The sequence below is a fragment of the Schistocerca americana genome, chromosome 1, assembly GCF_021461395.2.
Source record: "Schistocerca americana isolate TAMUIC-IGC-003095 chromosome 1, iqSchAmer2.1, whole genome shotgun sequence".
NCBI lineage: Eukaryota > Metazoa > Arthropoda > Insecta > Orthoptera > Acrididae > Schistocerca > Schistocerca americana.
In genome coordinates, this window is record NC_060119.1 from 207,590,195 (window position 1) to 207,610,232 (window position 20,038).

The window sequence follows — 20,038 nt, forward strand, 5'->3', positions numbered from 1 at the left end:
TTGTGAACAGCCACAGTATAATATATCCTGCGACTGTGTATTTGTATCTTCCCCGCCCGTAACACACCGTGAGATGACCGTTCCTACTGTTTCACACCCAAAGTAATTTTTATACTGTTACATACAGACTGTTCTGCTTTATTTCAAGAGCCGCGACTTTCCGCTCCCACTTTAAAGCAGCCACAGCTATTGCTTACTAACACGTCTGAAGAGTACCTGAAGCAAGATAGTTTTAAAAAGACACTGCTCCAGCATACTGAACTGGACGGTGGCATCACAATTACGCTTGGTACAACGAGGTACAAGTGCTGCCAACACCAATTTGACGAATTTGTGGCGTGGCAGCCTCGTCAATAAACCAACCATGTAAAATTGCATTAGTAAAAAGCTGTTCGCTTCGTGTCTGATGTTATGAATGTACTACGGAAATCACAACACTCTGTGCTTATCCATTGTAAACATTTTAAATTAAACTTTTACTAAAATGCACCCGTAATCATCTATAACACTTCTGCCTGTTATGAATTATTTCTGATTTACACAACTAAAACACTTTCACTGGTACTCGGTAATGCTTGAAAACCTCGATACTTTTTTTTTTTAATTTAAAGGAAACCAGCAACGGAAGATTAATGAATTCAAACACGTATAGCAATGAATTCTTGCGCATGGAAGGGAACGTGTTTTATGAACGGCGAGGCCAGTTCTGCAGTAAATACCTGACAATTTTAGTTGTGAAACAGAATCGAATTTAGATGTGTAGGACTCACCATTTGCAAATGTCCCGAGCCAATGCACATTCGTTTTCAGGGGGTCCTGGAGGAATGGTATTGCGAGGGACAACATGACCTATATGAAAAGGTCTTAAAAAGTTTTGCCAGCGAAAAAAGTATACGAAGTCACTTGATTAAAAGCAGCTTATAAGAAAACCTCTACTTTTATCGTCACAAGTAACAAGTCAGCTTGACAAGCTATCCGTGCGTGTATGTGGATTGAACAGTACACACTCTAGAACGTTCTGAGTCGACGCTAAGGCAAACACAGCGTGGCGTGGCAATACAGCTGCACTTGCCACAGAACTAGTTGATATGCTATCTGTTTCGAGACTTTTCCCCTTCCCCAGCAGCACATTTGAACCGGATTACACACAAGAGCGCAGTGTTCTCTGGCGTCGGGTGACTACTAAGCCAAGCCTTCATAGCAAATTAAAACAACGTGTCACAGCAGTGATCGAACTTCCATCTTTACCTACCAAGATTAGCTCTATACCACCTGAATAATTTGGCCATGTCTCATGGACTTGGCGCTTCAATTTCTGAAAGCACAATCGAGAGGTCATTAGAGAAAAAGCGAACAATCACTAAAAATTGTAACCCTCAAGAGTTCTCCGCAAACTTGAGTTGCGGTATACATGTGTAAGAAAAGACTTTCAGCTTGGAATATGGAAGCACTGGGTGAGGTGATGCAAGAGGTTAAGGCACAGGACTCGTATTCGCGAGGATAGTAGGACAAGTTCCCTTCTGGCTATCCAAATTTAGACTTCTCATAGTTTCCCGTATTGCTTGCGGTTGATTCTGGAATGGTCCTTTTGAAAAGGGCAGGGTCGATTTCCTCTAAACCATTTCCCAATCAAAAGTCTCTAATGACCCCGTCACCGGCGTGCTTTCTTTCGAATCCTCTCGTGATTAAAAAATTATGGGAAGTACTATTTTAATCTAACTATATCTCACTCGTGATTGGAGCTTTATGAGAAGCGCCTAGTCTCTCTTGGTGAAGTTTAATACCACAAATGCTCCATTTGAGCGATGTTTTGTTGCGAAGAATCTTGCGGACGCCTTGGAGCCGGTTAAGCGCACGTAACGTTGAATGTGTCACAACCGTTTCGAGAAACGAGAAATGTTAATGGCACCCTTGAACAAGGCTGACCAAGGGTAACTACTCCATAAAAAGTCCGAACTCTGGCCTTACTTGCATGGCGAAATCCATCCCTGTCCACAAGACAAATGTCTTATGGCTGCATGTTGGTTCCCGCACAGTGCGTGCAATGTTGACTTTAGATCGGCTCAAACTAAGGTATGCAGCAATGTAACCTAGACATTAGTGAAACAACAAGCCAGGAGACAAAAGACGACTTGAAGATGATTATGAACACTGTGAAGGGGGTATTAATTATGGATTAGGAATGTTTTAATCATCTTCCTCCGTTTCCCATAAGTTTACTTTTTACTACTTCTAGGAACGTTATCCCAAAGAAGATTTCTTATACCCTTAAGCAGCAAGGCAATGACGGCGCTACATTGTAATTACGATTGATACATCTATGTCTCGAAAAAAGGAAACCGTCAAAACCTGTATTTTCAATTTCAGAAGCGTTATTACCCTTCGCTAATGAGCAATTCAAATGAATTAATGCATAATTTCTGCTATTATGTATATCACACTGTTGTACAGCATTATTCGGTGTTCACGCCAAAGACGAGTAGTCCACGTTTCCTCCACTTTTCATCGACAGTCGCTAACAGAGCTAACGCAGCTATTTTATGCGTCCACTTGCGTAATGAAACTGTGTGATTTGCGTATCAGGTACTACCAATTGCTGCTGGAGAGATCACGATGAGGTATACGTTCCGTGAGATGTAGCTGATCGTTTTAGAGCGTGTAACAACCACGACGGACACCACGTTTGGCGAGCTTAGCGTGTGAGGCATCTTAAGAGTAAGTCTCAGTCTTGCATTGTAGAATAATGTGCAGATAGGTATTTATGTAGGATATGCCCATATGCATTTCTTGTGATGCAACTAATTTATCTGCTTTCCATATAGTTTTATTGCACTTTGTAGAGAATAAACACTTCCCGGGCATGTCTGTACAACGCATCACCAGTGACATACGGCACGTTGTCGAACGGTTGGTATAACTTTGAGAGAGACCCTGCAGTTGCTTCGTATCACGTAGTGCGGTAGAGAGAGTAGGGGATCGCCAGCTCACTCTCCAGTTCGCAGTCCTACAAAGGAATGAGGTGCTTGACCACAATCTGGCGACCTGCCTTTTCTGACGCATCTACCCTCCACTACCTCCTTCCGCCAGCTACAACCCTGGAACACAATTTATTACAGCTCTAGTGCACTTAGTTGTGGTACACAATTTAATACGTATTCTTGAACCACTTCGTTTAACAATAAACATACATTTTATACCAACGAAACAATTTTGAACACTTTGTGAATTCTCCATCCTCAAACGCGGATACTATTAGTTATCGAGAAAAAATGAATAGGATCCTTGCTGTACGAAATTTAATGTTGTTTAATTTTGTGGGGAAACTAATTTGCTAGAAGTCGCAGTTTTCCGGTTAAATCATGAAAAAAACTGTCTTACCACGATATAAAAACTTGCAATTACACGAAATTTTTTCTCCTTATTTTCCTTGGTTGACTGGAGTATCGGGGGAATTATGGCTGTTTTTATTTACGTAGTATTCAAGTAGTCACGAGACGTAGTAAATTGTTTCATGTGCCGTTCGGTCATTTCATAGGAGCAGAGCCGGCCATCTAATGCCAAGCTCCCGACTAGTGCGCTCTGGACACGTACAGCGGCTCACAAAAGTATTCGGACACCAGTGTTATGTTTTACTTCATTATATACAAGCATCACATATTACAGGAGTAGTCTCGGCACAAAATGGTATAGGACTATGAAATAAATAAAAGAACAGCATTTTCTTATCTGCAAACTTAAACATAAATAATATTCGGGCGGCAAGTATAACAATCACAACCCTGTTTATTTTAATACCTTGTGTGCAGTCCTTTTTGCTTAATCACTTGTTCCATGCGTTTAAGGATGCTGTAAACGAGCTTTAGCGTATAATCAGGACTTATTTGCCGCCATTCTTCCAGTATTCGTCCCTTTAAAGCTGGTTTTGATGTCACTGGCGTTTGTCGTACTTTTCGCTTCAATTCACTCCAAAGATTTTCTATTGGGTTCAAGTCTGGACTCTGAGGAGAGGAATCCAAAACTTTAGGGCAATTATACAGCATCCATAGTCTCACAATATCCGCTTTATGCTTCGGATCTTGTCTTGATACAATTTGAACGTCCTCGAAAGCCAAACTTGTAGCACTTTTCGGTAAGGTCTCTTTTAGGATGTTCAGATACTAATGCTTGTTCATTGTACCTTCAATGAATGCTAATACGCCTACCCAAGATGACGAGATGGAACTCCAAACATGACCCCTCTACCAAATTGTTTAACTGTGGGTTGCAGATGCTTCGATTGAAATTCTTCACGTGGTTTTCTCCACGTCGTAGGTCTTCCGTTTGAGGAGAATATCTGCACTAGACATTTGACAAAAATTACTTCGTCCCACCAACTGACACTTATATTTACGTGCTGCTTCGCGAAGTCCAGTCGTTTCTTTCTATCCCTCTATTTATTATAGGCTTCTTCCTGCTTGTATTGTATGTTAACCGCGGACCTAGAAACGACGGAGAGGCTCCGTCCCCGCCGCAGCCGCAGTGGTCCACAACCCCACGACAACTAACGCAGTCCAATTCACCCCTCCGCCGCCCCACACCGAATCCAGCGATATTGTGCGGTTCGGCCCCCGGTGGACCCCCCAGGGAACGTCTCACACCAGACGAGCGTAACCCCGATGTTTGCGTGGTACAGTAATGGTGGTGTACGCGTACGTGGAGAACTGGTTTGCGCATCAATCGCCGACATAGTGTAACTGAGGCGGAACAAGGGGAACCAGACCGCATTCGCCGATGCAGATGGAAAACCGCCTAAAGACCATCCACAGACCGGTCGGTTCACCGGACTTCGACACAAATCCGCCGGGCGGATTCGCCGGGGACCAGATTCTTGCGCGCAGCAATGTTCGTCGCCGACAACCTTGGATTTGTTTTAATTTTTCTTATTACTCCGGTTTCCTCTCTTCTACTCAGCTTATTTGGTCGCCCTGTTTTTGGTTTATCTTCAATTCTACCTTCTCTGTTGAATCTTCGTGTAATGTCACATACAGTACTCTTAACCATTTGTAATAACGCGGCAATCAGTCTTTCGGAACGTCCTCTAGCGTGATGCAAAATAACAAGTTGTCTCTTTTCAAATGGCGTATTGATTCCTTCCGCCCCATCGTACTATGAACCATGCGTGTTAACAACTCGGAAACGCAGCACAGAATGAGCCTGCTCGGTCTACAGCTAGCACCGCCGCCGCCTATACGACGTGTGTCCGAATAATAAAGTGACTTCATGTTGTGGTGTCTTATAATGCAAATATACATTGCACGTAGTTAATTATATTATACAGCGACATCTGCTTGTAGTACATTGTCAGACAATATTCACACTAGAGAACGGACCGGCAATTGCTTCTCATAGGCCTCAAATGTTCGAAGAGAACTTCACAATTCAAGAACGAGGGTGGTCGAATACTTTTGTGATGCACTGTATTTATAGTACCCTAGCAACATATGAGGCTATGAAAAACTGGAGCCGCTAATTTGACGAAAGAGAGAGAAATGATTTTAAAGCTGTGTGTTATGGTACTCATTTACGTATCACATAGAGAAAGATTTTCTGATATCACTACTACATTTTTAACCGAAAAGATAAAATTATCTTACTTAACGTACCACAGGGGTAGTCATATCATTAAGTTACACTCGCCACCTCGGAAAAACAAAGTTACATAAATATTTGTTTTTTGTTTGTTTGCACGTAAACGTCTGCAGTCATTGTATACATTGAAATTCCCGTGTCACGGTAAGAAGCCGCTAGAAGAGCCAAAACAAAATTAAGCAGCCCACTGATAAAGTGAAAAATCGTGCAGAAACTTGCTTACGGCAACACAGCTGTCACGACACACCAGACGGCTAAAAATGTAATCTGAATCGGTGTGATACAGCTGCTGCATTTCCGCTGCTGCAGGAAAGGAATAATCTTAACGACAGTCCAATTTATCAACTGTTTGCGCCATTTTGTTGTGGCCACCCGCGTTCTATCGTACTACACTTTGTTCATGGTAAGGATAAAACTAAACAAACAAAGGCAGAAGCCTCAGTACACGTACACCGGTGTTGTTCCGCTCTTGGAATTAGGTCCTATTGATGTACGTCATATTGTTACTATGTTACGGTAACTGTAATTTTAAGATATTTTAATGTATATATTGCCGTCAGCATTTTTCTTTATCATACTTTAGCTATAATGAATAATAATAATAATAATAATAATGAGCGTATGACATTGGTGGCCGGGAGACCCCTCGCGGGGCGGTTCGGCCGCCGCTCCGAATGTTCTTTAACGCCAACCTACGGCGACTTGAGAGTGAATGAGGACGAAATGATGATTAAAGACACACAACACCCAGTCATCTCGAGGCAGAGAAATCGAACCCGGGACCCCGTGCGCGGGAAGCGAGAACGCTACCGCAAGACCACGAGCCGCGGACACTTTAGCAATGTAGTCTTTATTTAGAAAATCGTGTACCGCCGCTGTCTCTGTACTGTTGTGTTCCGATTGTCACGCTTTGATAGGTAGTGTGAAAATGGCTGACGCTACTTCCTGCTCCGTAATGAAACGCAGGCGTGGAATACCGTTGAAAAGTGGCGAGAAACTGTGTTTTCAAAGTTTTCACAAGTTTACAGTAAAAAATCGCAATGTGAACACAAAAGAACTGATCTGATGCCAGAGGTATTTATCGCCAGAGTAACAAGACATTTAAGCTCCAGACGTACTGCACGAGACACTGTCACACGTCACTGCCGAATGCTGGCGGAAAACACAGCACACCATAAAAGAAGAGAAAATGCGGTACTTGGATGGCTTCGTGGATTCTATTGTTGATCTGCTCGTAATCAATGTAGCAGGGTACAGTTCCAGTACTGTAATGCAAAAAATGGTTTAAATGGCTCTGAGCACTATGGGACTTACCATCTGAGGTCATCAGTCCCCTAGACTTAGAACTACCTAAACCTAACTAATCTAAGGACATCACACACATCCATCCCCGAGGCAGGATTCGAACCTGCGACCGTAGCGGTCCCGCGGTTCCAGACTGAAGCGCCTAGAACCGCTCGGCCACCTCGGCCGGCACTGTAATGTATTTCTTGGAATCGGATATGGAAGGAGGTCTGAATTATCTGACGACTGACTGTAAGAAATACCTTCTGTGGCTTGAATATCTAATCCCTGCAATAAGCTTTTGAGTCGCATACAGCACGCATTACCTTGTGTATAATTTTAGATGACAAGACTATATTAGCTAAGAACGACAGCAAGTTATGCTTTCTATCTGGTCCTCTACGAAGCGTGCGGTGTTGCTGGAATTTTGCCGAAAATTATTTTATTCTGTTTAAAAATTAAATGACATTTGTAAGTATAGTGTTTCTCTGCTCTTTTCTTTTCGTCTGAACAGCACTGCTCGCGTCACTGCAGCTTATTTAGTTGGAACAGCGGGCTGGCCTGTGCTGTCTAAGTTAAATGCGTCGGTAAAGCTGTTGCCCGCATTACTGCTCAGTCCATGTTCGCTTAACGCACAGCATAAAATGTAACCCAATTATACTGGACTGTGCTCGAGACAGCTTGGCTTCTGCTCCACGTGAGATTCCAGAAAACGCGGAAGAATGCAAGGTGCAATGTTTGCATCAGGTTTATTCTTAACAATGAACGCAGTATTGGCGCAGAGATTCCAATGAGTTTGTACGAAGTTGCAGACGTGTATTTTGCAACAAGCAAAAGGTTAATTGTGTTACTTTATTTTTTCGATGTGACAACTAAAACTTTATAATGTCCCCCGTAGAAATGGAGTAGTTCGGCGGGTAAGTGCCAGGCCACGATACTCTTGGTATGTGACACTCGACCCTCAGTCGGTTCTAGGATTTATCTTCTGTTATTCGTCACTTCTTTCACAACGACCAATGATTGTGGGATGAAGACAGCTTTAGCATTTTATCTAAAAGTTTTAAAAAGCGGCAAACCAACAAGGTTTTTCCCTCTGTACGGAAAAGATTATTTCAGAGTTCTTGCAAGGTTGACGCTAGTGATTTTTTTTCTTTGAATGTAATTAGTCACACCAATACCTTCTTTCTTCATACACAGGAATATATTTTTTCTATTTTCCACGTCAAAATTAACAATATTTCTGGTACTACGAACATTTCTATGGTCTTCTGACAGTTTCATACTCTTCTAAAATAAAAATTGCTTATATCCTGCTAAATGTGAAGTCAGATACATCACTATTAACTAGCGACTTTCCTCAGCTTTGTACGAGTAGCTTCAGTGTCTGCTGACAGACAACTTGTCTGGCGTAGTGCATTTTGTTTACGGGTCACTGCGTGTTACGAATGATATTCAGATAACATTAAGTAAATAGAATACCATCACTTTCATATAACTTATGCAATGCAAGCACCGCACGGTAGGATAATTGTCTCGAGGCATGAATTTTGTGTGTTCCATATTGAACTGGCGGTTGGGAGTGACAATCGATGGCAATAATGGAAGCACATTGTCTGAGGTCGCAAAAATAAAAAAAAAATTATAACACGTATGACCTATATGTTTAACTCATGTGTCAGCACCCTTCTTGTAACGATTGCAAGCAAAGGTCCCCAGCGGCGGGATCGAATTTTTGAAACCAAATATACAGTGATGTAGGTTAAGGATACCGGGTACTTTTTCGGCTCAATAATATGTAAAAATCAACTTATTTCTTTTAGGCACTGTTTATAATGTACATGTTTTACAGATTTTTTGTTAATATCAGCTAATGCAGCACACTTTCTAAACGAATTAGATGTATTTTGAATATTCTTGAACCCGCTTAGGGTTATTAAAGTGTACAAAGAAATTTATGAAATTTTTTTCCCAAAATGCTTCCTTAAATTGAGGTACCATTTAATCCAATGTTATACATTTCAAGGAGACCAAATTTTTACCGGATATGGTCGACATGATGGCTGAGGTACTAGACCTATTTAATTTCCACCTATTATGTATATGACAAGGATAAAAATATCACATCTTACATTTTAATTTTTATAATTTTTTCCTAATAAAATGTTATTTTTCCATAATTTAGTTGATTCTGCGATTAAGCTGAGGCCTACTACATATGTATCGACTATTGCATGTTACAGAAAAAAAGCCGCGCGGGATCAGCCGAGCTGTCTGGGGCGCTGCAGTCACGGACTGTGCGGCTGGTCCCGGCGGAGGTTCGAGTCCTCCCTCGGGCATGGGTGTGTGTGTTTGTCCTTAGGATAATTTAGGTTAAGTAGTGTGTAAGCTTAGGGACTGATAACCTTAGCAGTTAAGTCACATAAAATTTCACATACATTTTTTCTGAACAGAAAAAAAATTAGAGCAACGCTTTATAAACTTCAGGAAATATTTGTACCTGATTTCTGGAAAATACAACTTGCAAGTGAAGATATGAGTCCAATTAAACTGAGTCTCAGAACATTCCTGAAGCATTTCTTCATCTTCAAGCTTCCTCTTGGTTGGTTGGTTTGTGGGGGTTGAATGGACCAGACTACAAAGGCCATCGGTCCCTTTTTCCATGACCAAAAACATCCACGAATAAGGAATGCAAAATCAGAAAGTAGTCTTTGACACAATAATTGTTTCAAAACTAGACTACAACTCAAAAGTGCACTAATATTTTACTATTTGGTGACTGTAAGGTAGATTTTTTTTATTTGTACTCTACATCACTGTTATGTAGCGTCTTCAATTACTTTAACATGCACACAGCACTGCAAAAAGCTAGTAAGAAGGCACACAAATTTCTTGAAAGCACCCAGTTGTTTGTATACACATGATCTAAGAAGAATAAGCTTTTCATAACATTTTCAAACTGCAGCACCACCAAGTAAGAAATAATGTCGAGTCCAGAGGTACAAAACAAATGTTGAAACATTTCTTCTAATCGAAAAACATTTTGTTTCACGGAAGGCAGATATGTAAAATTCTGTTAAAGCTCTTCAGTTTGATTTTCGGAAAGCCAACGTTCGTGGAGTACCATTACTGTATTACCTCAAGTTTCGTTCTTTATTATGGTATAATATGGCGTGTCAGAAGACGAAAAAGTATACTTGAAATCCAGCGAACAGTTGGAACTAGCTAATAGATGGAATGAAATACTTCGTTTCAAAAAACTGGCTGCCACTGCAGAAAAGATTACTAAAAGCCAAATTTCTTTAGAAAACCGAAAGAAGTTAACTTCACTGTTCTACAAAGCTTGATTGCCAACAATGTGGAAATAAAACAAATGCAAAAAACTGAAACAAATAACATAATTTAGTCTTCCGTAATTACGTGAATGTCTTTCAAATCACCAGATAGCTTACAGCAACAGTATCCCCCCCCCCCCCCCCCCATTTGACGGGGAGCTGTAAACGGCAGCAAAATTACAAAACGTAAATGCGGGTCACATTGATACTACTCTCCACTACAAATTTGACAGAGAGAGAGAGAGAGAGAGAGAGAGAGAGAGAGAGTGTTTGCTGTTGCGAAGTATTGCATAGCCTTCATGATAAAGCCTTCGATACGTTTTGCTGCCGGTGGACGCTTGTGTGCGCATTGCGTTTCGTTGTTAAACATTTTTCCTTGGCTACTTCAAGTAATGTGTTGGAGTTTTTCTCTCTTATGTCTTAATGCTGCAGTATTATTTTACAGTATTATTTTGCAGTAGCTGGCAAATGTAAAATTCTTTTTAGAGTATCAGTTCTTCCTGGAATTCTAAAAAATTGCGCGGTTTTTTCCGGTTGAAAAAATTCCCAGATCTTTCCCCGTTGTCACGGCGTGTATACACCCTGCAATTATTCCTGTCTTCATTAAATATGCCCTTCACTGTCCTAATAAAATGCTGACCGACTGAAGATTGTATCATAATCGTAGCCGTCCGATGAGGTGCACGAAGACTGCCTATAACAATAAGAACACAGCAGTGATAAACATACTGGACGAACTCTTCCCTGCTACTGTTATCCGTTTCATAATGACTGACCCCTGACTGAGCTGATATTCTGGTTATATAGCATGACGAATATAGATGTTTGCCGGTATCGTGGAAATGTTTACTGTTGTATAGTATAGGAATATTACATTTTAGTTAACTGGAAGATACACGCGGCTAATATTTAAGGGAGAGCGTGCTTTTTCGATCATCTTTTGGCAAGTGTCAACTTTGAGAAGTGACACAGTCAAGCCGTAATTAAAGAGATAAATTTCCTTTCCACAGTTTTAAAATACAGTAGAACCTCGCTAATTCGATTTCTGATGGTCTGACTCACCGATAAGTCCGTCCATTCCATTTCTGGTGTTCGTTTGGATTTGTCAGTGACTCGCCGTCTGGTTCAGTAGGCAGGTGATCGATGATAGGTGCTGTAGTTCAATTTTAGTATGAAATATCAGGTGCAGTGGTTAGAATCTGTTTTACAATGAAATAAATTGCTTCCAACACTCTTAATGTGTTTTAGTGTGCATACACGTTTTATAAATTAGTGACAATATTCTTACATATTAAAGTGAGTAAATCTGCCGGCCGGAGTGGCCGTGCGGTTCTAGGCGCTACAGTCTGGAGCCGAGCGGCCGCTACGGTCGCAGGTTCGATTCCTGCCTCCGGCAGGCTGTGTGTGATGTCCTTAGGTTAGTTACGTTTAATTAGTTCTAAGTTCTAGGCGACTGATGACCTCAGAAGTTAAGTCGCATAGTGCTCAGAGTCATTTGAACTTTTTTTTTTTTTTTTTTTTTTTTTTTTTTTTTTTTTTTTTTTAGTAAATCTAAATTGGGCATCACCTAAACGTAAACACGTGACGCTCTCTTTAGCAGAGAAACAAAGTACTGGTAAGGTCAGATAAAGGGCCAGTCTCTTCAGAATATTGCAAATGAGGTAGGGTTTGGTGTAGCAACTGTTAAAAGAGTGGAGAAAAATTAGGGAACTCTCGTAATTCATACAGGGTCGATTGACGATACGAAAGAATTGAAAATATGCAAGGCTTTGAACAATCATAAATGTGAAATCCTAGACGATGTCTTGGGGTTGTGGTTTGAGCAGAGAAGAAAAGAACTCAGTCATCTGGATCAATTATTTACTTTGTATGAAAGCATTTATTTTGTATGAAACTAGATGGAGACAACGGAAATGGACGACGTGGCATTAGAAATATAATTAAATCCAGCAAGATGTCCGCCGGAGAAACAGCTAGTGAATTTGTTCCGAAACTTGAAAACTTAGTTAAATAGCTTTAGCTGTTTCCTGATCAAGCATATAACATACGAGTCCGACAGAGATCACAAATGCTCCATACAAGCATTCTTGCTGCACGAAGAAGTCATTTGAGTGTAAGTGCAAAGCTATATGCAGTTATTAAACTTTCACTCACAAAGATACAGATGTACTTTACAGTACAGGCATTACCGTAGATTACACTACCATGTAAGATTTTTTTAGAGCGTCGACGGTTTCTTTTGGTTTTGTAACCGTTTTAACATGGAACAATACTTGAGATAGTATTGCCAGTTGCAAATTAAAGTTGTACCATACTGTATTCACGTGAAGAGAGGGCCATTGCCGATGCCAAAGCGACACCACCTCTTGACAGACGGCAACACAGAGATCACAGAGGGAATACAGGAACTATTGGGCTGAGATCTGAGATACAAGGATTGAAGTCTTGGCTGCAGCGTCAGCTGCCTCGTTTCCTGGCCGACCGACATGACCAGGAACCCACAAAAACGCCGCACTGGCTACACCAAGAATGGGCAAGTGACAGTTTCCCTGGACCCGCTGCCTAAGGGATGGGCGGTGTACAGGGCGCACAGACTTTGAAGGGTGCTGAGTGAGTCTGAGCAGAGGACGCAATTGAAAAGGCTGTGTCGCTGGACGTACTCCGTGGCCTGGTACAGTGCGAAGAGATCGGCACTAAATACTGAGCAGGCACTAAATAAGGAGCAGTGTGCTGGAACCCGATATCGAAAGACACGAGTGCCAATGACGAAGGCACACCCGATCCCACAGTAAGTCCGAGAGCCATCATTGTATACAAAGATAATATCTCTAAGTTCCATACGAAGGTCGTGAAACTGAAGGCGATAGAGCGAGGCTCGCCTCCTTAGGAAGCGAATGAAGGCCAAGGTTAACATGGGCCGCTTCAAGAAGGCAAGGTGGTGAAGGGTTCACACCCACCCGGGAAAGTTGCAGGTGGTATGAAGTTAACAGGCGCCGAAAGCGGATTCCAGTAAGTAACAGAAAAGAGGGACGCATCCCATACTGGCGATCGAAGGAATCATAGGCATAGTATGGGCTGCCACCCATGACAGACCAACAGCATCCATACTTGCTGAGAAGAAAGTCACGGCGGTAGGGCAATGGTAGTTCAGCAGCTTCAGCATACAGACTCTCAACCGGGCTGGTGTAAAAGGCACCTGTGGCGAAACGGATGCCACGACGGTGGATAGTTTTGAGACGACGTAAGAGGACGTGCAGACTCATAAATGAAGTATACATAGCCGAGTTTCCAACGGAAAAGGGACCGGTACAAACGGAGGAGGGTGGTTCGATGGGCACCCCAGGAAGTACCATTGAGGACACACAAGACATTGAGGAACCGCGTACTACAGGCTGCCAGGTAAGACACATGGGAGGTCCAAGAAGGCTTTCTGTCGAGCATGGGCCCCAGGAATTTCGTAGTTATAACGAACGGAAGGGCAAAAGGCCCAAGATGTAAAGATGGTGGGAGAAACCAATTGCACCGCCAGAAATTCATACGGACGGACGAAAGTCTTTGTAGATGCTCCAGGAGTAAAGACTATCAAGACATCGCTGAGGACGCCGCTCAGTGAGATAGGTCCGTGGAGAACTGCAATAGATGGCAAAATCGTCAACAAAAAGGGAGCCGGAGATGCCAGGCGGGAGACCATTATAGGGTTAATGGCGATAGCAAAGAGGACGACGATCAGGACGGAACGCTGAGGCGCACCGTTTTCGTGGATAAAGGTATTCGACAAGGCAGAACCAGCACGCATCTTGAAAACTCGTCCTTTTAAAACTTCCTGGGGGGAAAAAAACAGGGCAGGTGGCCACGGAAGACCTACGTATAAAGAGTAAGGAGGATACCAGTTCTCCAGCAGGTGTCATAGGCCTTCTCCAACAAATCGAGAAACACGGCCACAGTCTCGGATTTCCGCAGAAAACCATTCATGACATGGGCGGACAAAGTGACGAGATGGTCAACTGCAGAACGCCGCACTTCCACACTGTACATTCGTCACGAAAATGCGAGACTCGAGCCACCATACTCATACGTCCCATCACTTTGCAACGCAGCTGGCAAGAGAGGTGGGGCGGTAGCTAGAAGGAAGGTTTTTGTCCTTACTAGCCTTAGGCATAAGTTTGACGGTGGCTTCACGCCAATGTCCAGGAAATGTGTCCTCTGTCCAGATGCGGTTGTACGTGTTAAGCAGAAAGTGCTTGCCCGCAAGGGAAAGGTGCTGCAACATCTGAATGTAACGGCGTCTGGACCTGGGGCGAAGGATCGGGATAAAAGGAGAGCATGATCTAGCTCCCTCATAGTAAAGGCGGCATTGTAGTACTCACGATTCTGAGAAGAGAAGCGTATCACCCAAGCCTCATCCGCTCTGCTGTCGGTCTGTGGAATCCAACGCTGAAAAACGGCTGGTGTTGCGCACTGGCGACACGGAGGCCGGCCAGGTATCACTTCTCGACACTGTCTAAAGAGGATCTTCAAGTTAGCGAAGGAGAAGACCGTTTGCCTTTGGTGGACTTCTTCAAACCTTTCCGCTTAGAGGAAGACTCAGGTGGTTTCTGACTGGAGGGATGTAGGAAGTCCATGGGAGTACTCCCCCTGTCCTTTCTGGCCCACCGGTTGTGTGGCTGGTGGCTTCGCCCCTTGAAGCGAGAGTTTGATGGCTTGTTGCACAGCTGGACGCAGGGGTGGCGATGCTACCTTGACACCGGGAGATTTCATAACTCCTGAGCTGAATTTGAGGTTGCATGTCTGCGTTGCCATGTCCTTCATGGAGCGAGAGGTGACAAGAACGTAACTATAAGTGCCAGACAGGAGAACACAGGGTTTGCGACTCGCCAGTAACTTGAGAGCGACTGGGTAAGGCACTTTTTCCTTTACCCGGATCTCTTGGACAGCCCGCTCATAAAGATACACAGGAAAATCCCGAGAGCAGGTGGCATGGCGTCATTGCAGTTGATACAGAAGGGAGGAGGAGGTGGGCAATCGACCTCTTGCACATCCTCACCATAGGCTACACATTTGGCTGGGTGCCGACAGGACGTTCTAGTGTGGTAGAATCTATGACACTGGTAGCAGCGCATTGGGTTCGGAATGTACGGGCGGACTGTGATAATTTCATAACCTGCTTAGACCTTGGACGGAAGCACCACTCTATTAAAGGTGAGAAAAAGAGTGCAGGTGGGCACCAAGGAGGACTATACCTTTTTCATTATCCGGCGGACGGCAATGACACCCTGTTCATAGAGGTAAGAGTGAATTTCGGCCTCGATTAGAAAGTCGAGAAGCCTGGTGTAAATAACAATGTGGGAAGAATTAATTCAAAGTTCTATGGGCCTCGACACATACAGGTTAGCCGTGGAATAGTGAGGCGGCCAAGCAGTTGTGCTTGAGAATAAGAATTAGTCTCCAAAAGCAAACAGACGTTCTGTAAGTGAGAGCAGGATTTCACAGCGCCGGCAATTGTATCAGCACCTTTCTGAATAATAAACGGATTTACCATGGCAAAGGACTGACCGTCTTCAGTAGGTGAGACCACGAGGAACCGTGGTGCAGTGGGAAGGGTCTTTTAATCATTAGCCTCATTACGTTTACGTTTTGTAGACGTCGATTGTGAAGATGATTGACTCAACGTGAGGAAATCCCCCATGATTGCCAGCATCTCCGATGGCACGCGCTCCTTCCAACTGGTGGGCCCCTTCACAAGGGAGGCGCACCCGCCTTAGGTGATTGTCCACACCTCACGTATACCACACCTCACGTATACGTGACAATTTGGGAAGGTTGTAGCTCAGGCAATCGCCCCTCCCTGGGCCTGGCCTGTACCAGGGGTACGTCCGAACCCTACCTGTCGACCCGGGGCTGGGAATTACGCGTTATCCAGTCACCAGTTACGCGTCAGACACGGGGGCCGGCCTTCAGGAGTGCACAGGGAGGAAGAGGAGGAACCTCAAACGCCGAAGTGGAGGAAAAAGGGGAGAAGGGAAATAAATAAAGAAAGGAAAAGGGTGCGAAAAACAATGATGGATTGTTCTTACGTAAGTGACAGACCATGCAGAACATTCCCAATAACACCCCATACACGTTCCCCATGGGAGGGGAAAAAGAATAGCGAGAGGATAGACATGCAGCACGGAAGGGAAAAAATGCTGCAAAGGCTGGGGCCCCTCTTGATAACCCGCCATTGTAGTAGCAGTGACCGATCTAACTGCGCCAGACACTTTCTTATATAGGCGTTGCCGCCAGCAGAGCCGTATTTTGCCTGTTTACATCTCTCTGCATTTGAATAGGCATGCCTATACCATGTTTTTTTTTTTTTTTTTTGCGCTTCAGTGTATAATATCTTTAATTTATTTGCTTCTGCGTCTTAAGGCGCCGCGTGCTCGTGTATGCCGTGTTGCCGGACTTCTGAACAGTGTTTCCATTTGATTGCTGCAGTGTTTAAATCCAGGCTTTTAGTCAGTTGGGAAATAATCTTGAATAGTCGTGCTCCCTTCGTCATGTGTTATGTCTAACAAAACTAGTTGCCTTGTACGTGGGTGAAACCATGCATGATTTATCAGGGTGTATACGTGGGCAAGGAAAAAAAATTCCCGGGTTTTATGTTTAAAAATACACCTTCTCCCGGGTGAAAATACACTTTTTCCATGTTAAGTGACAGTATACTCTTCCTCGGCACTGTTAAACTCATCACTCCTTTCAATGTTTATGGTTTTATATACTGACGTAGAATTTCTCGGCACTCAGGGGGGAAAAACAAGCTTTGAAAGATCTTTGATGTGCAGCAACATGTACGCTGCTTGTTCTTGTATTACGAAGGTATAAATTTGAATTCCACCAAACACCGCATACCCCTTTCTGAAGCGTTGAAACCGAGATTGCGATGCGCTTTTGTAAGCCAGTCATAGCTCATGTCACGTGATCTCGCCAGCTGATGACAGCGTAGTCAGCCAATAGCAAGATCACCTAAGTAGCGCGAACACACAAATAAGGAAAGTTAATGGCTTAAATTAATATACATAGCATTCACATATAATATTGGTCTCTAAGATTAATAAGCTGGAAGAGAAGATAAGCTTCCACATATAATGTTGATCTTTTTTGCGGGTGTTACACTTTAAGATACATCACACAAATGTGCCAGTGAAATTTTTTATAAAGACGTAAATGCCTGATCTTCTAGGCTCGAAATTCTTCTAAATGGTCGTCATCAGAGAGTTGATTTTTAATTGAGAGTCAAACGCTTTGTGATTTAAGAAATTCATCGTACATCTTGCACATAGTTCATCTTGAATAACGGAATCTGCTTTGAATGTAACGCTTTTCAAACCACCGTTCGCAATATTTTCCCGCGACCTGTTAGGTTCGTTCCAGCAGTTGCAGGAGAGCGCCAGATAACAGGCGTCACCGCGCTTGCGCAGTTACGATGACGCAGGAAGCCCATATGTTCATACGTCTAAAACATTAACAGACTTTACATTATGTCATAAAAGAAACAAGACAAAAGAGGATACTTCAAGAGAATCGGAATTTCGTGAACCATACTAAAATGCATAATTCGGCTTAAATTGCACATTCATATGTAAATTTTCTTGGAGTACCAGCGTTCTATTATCTCATGTTTGGTTCTTTATTACGGCATAATGCCATACGTGCACTTGAAACGCAGCGAGCAGTTGAAACTAGCCAATAGTGTGAAATTAAACACTTCGTTTCAAATAAATTGACTGCCCCAGCAGAAAAGATTAATAAAAGCCTAATCCCTCCGGCAAAAATAACTTCACTGTTCTGTAAGGCGATTAATGCTTGACTGTCAGAAAGGTGGAAATAAAATCTGAAACTAATAACATATTTTAGCCTTCCGTAATTATGCGAACGTATTTTAATTCATTTGATAGCTCCCGGCCACAAATATCCGTTCTGTTATCATTTAACGTGAGAGCAATAAACGAAGAGGAAACAACAAAATTGATGAACGTAAACACAGGTCAAGTGGAGACGACCAACCTCCCCACCACAACTCAGACTGTTCTGTGCATCGACCTCAGATTTACTATATTTCGAAACCGGGGCAATATTAAGTAGTGGCGCCCAGCCACACTTCTGCGGGAGAAGGTACTACTTATACGCGACCCAACTGCGCATGCGCAAGAGCCCGCCCCCAACTGCTCAAACGAATCTAAACAGTTGTCACGTTACTCTCATCGGAGGCAATTTGTTGTAATAAAGCATTACATAGTCTTCCTAAAGCCTTTGACACACTATGCTGTTGGCAGACGCTTGTATGAGCACTGTTTTGTTGTATACGGCGCATTTCCTTTGCAACTTAGGTTTTATTTTCGTTCTCTTTTCTCTCGTTCATGTTTTGTTGCTGCTGTATTATTCTGCACTAGCGGGATACAGTAGTATCCCTTGTTAGAGTATTGGTTCTTACCAGCCAAAATCACAAAAATTTAACTGAAAACTAAAACAATGGAAAATTCCCGGAATTCTAAACAATTCCCGGGTTTTTCCCGGTTTTCTCCCGGATGAAAAATTTCCCGGGTTTTTCCCGGATCTCCCGGTTGTCCCGGGTCGTATACACCCTGCTTACGTATCTGTGGAAAGCTTATTGCGATAAGTACGCCTGTTTACTTCGAGGCCGATAAAGAACAGGGCGTGGCAGTTCCTTATCCTAGCCAATAAAGTCCAATGTGTCGATGTTAATGAAAGTACAGTGAAGCGAATTTCGAGAGAATATAGAGGAACTTCACGTCTCTTATCACCAAAAAAGAAGTCAGGCAGATGACAGAAGTTAGCATTGGACGAATTTACACACGGAGGGGCTCATAAGAAGGAAAATTCACGGCTGCTATGTGGAAAAGCAGCTTCCAACAGCAGCACCCGTACTGGACAAGTTGAAGACTGAAGTGGAAGATTTTCCTGCTATGAGGCGTGATATTCGGAATTTGGTCTTCAGATACAAAAACTCAACAAAAACCTTTGCTTGTAAATATGGTTGGAAAAAAAAGTCGTTTTCTAGTGGGAACCACGGCACTTTCTAAACAATTGAGGGACTGTTTATTGCTGCACTGATGAGAGTTGGAGTGGCTGGATAGACAATTTATTACAATGGTCAGAGTTGGTGCGGTACGATCATTCCAGAAAGTTTCGATGGCAGGAACAAGAAATGATTCGTGTGTCAGAAAATGTAAATGTTTATCACAGACAAAGTGTTCAGAGTGGGACGGCTGAAAAGGAGGAATTAATATACCGCCCAGTTCTGGAAAAAGGATTATAATGTACCCCATTGGAAATGATATTGTGTTCGTGCAAAATGCTGGCATACGTTTTACTGGGCAAAAGGGAGGTAAAGATTATCATTCTGAGATGAATGCTCATATTACCACGAGTGGTTAGTAGCCTAATAAAAACTTGGAATGACATAGGCTATATATTTTGCACGCAAGCGCACGCGAACGCGCGCACTCACACACACACACACACACACACACACACACACACACACACACACACACACACACACACACACACACACACACACACACAGAGAGAGAGAGAGAGAGAGAGAGAGAGAGAGAGAGAGAGATAATGGCTATAAGTCATTACCAAAAATTTCGACCAGTTCTTGAACTACTTCCTTCAAATTTTTACACGATGATCTAACAAACATTCAGGCCGAGCATTCTCGAAAACTAGTCACACAGATCTGCGACTGATTTAGCGCACGTTCGATATCAGATGATGATAAATGCAGT

The 20,038-nt window shown here is 43.0% G+C and overlaps 2 protein-coding genes across 5 annotated transcripts in view; one reads left to right on the forward strand and one right to left on the reverse strand.

Moving 5' to 3' along the window:
• The window catches only part of LOC124594613 (double-stranded RNA-specific editase 1-like), a 143,546-nt gene that overhangs the window by 68,827 nt on the left and 54,681 nt on the right, over nucleotides 1-20,038 (reverse strand). The window contains exon 1 of one of the 3 annotated variants that reach the window (XM_047133086.1): nucleotides 771-1,056. The exons of the other annotated variants lie outside the window; for them this stretch is intronic. Coding sequence (XP_046989042.1) covers nucleotides 771-846 — 76 coding nt within the window. The 5' untranslated portion in view covers nucleotides 847-1,056. Of the gene's footprint in view, nucleotides 1-770; nucleotides 1,057-20,038 lie in introns of those variants that run through there. 3 annotated transcript variants of the gene reach the window in all.
• LOC124594864 (tyrosyl-DNA phosphodiesterase 2-like) overlaps nucleotides 1-20,038 on the forward strand; it is a 155,951-nt gene that overhangs the window by 21,846 nt on the left and 114,067 nt on the right. The gene's annotated exons all lie outside the window — the stretch shown is intronic.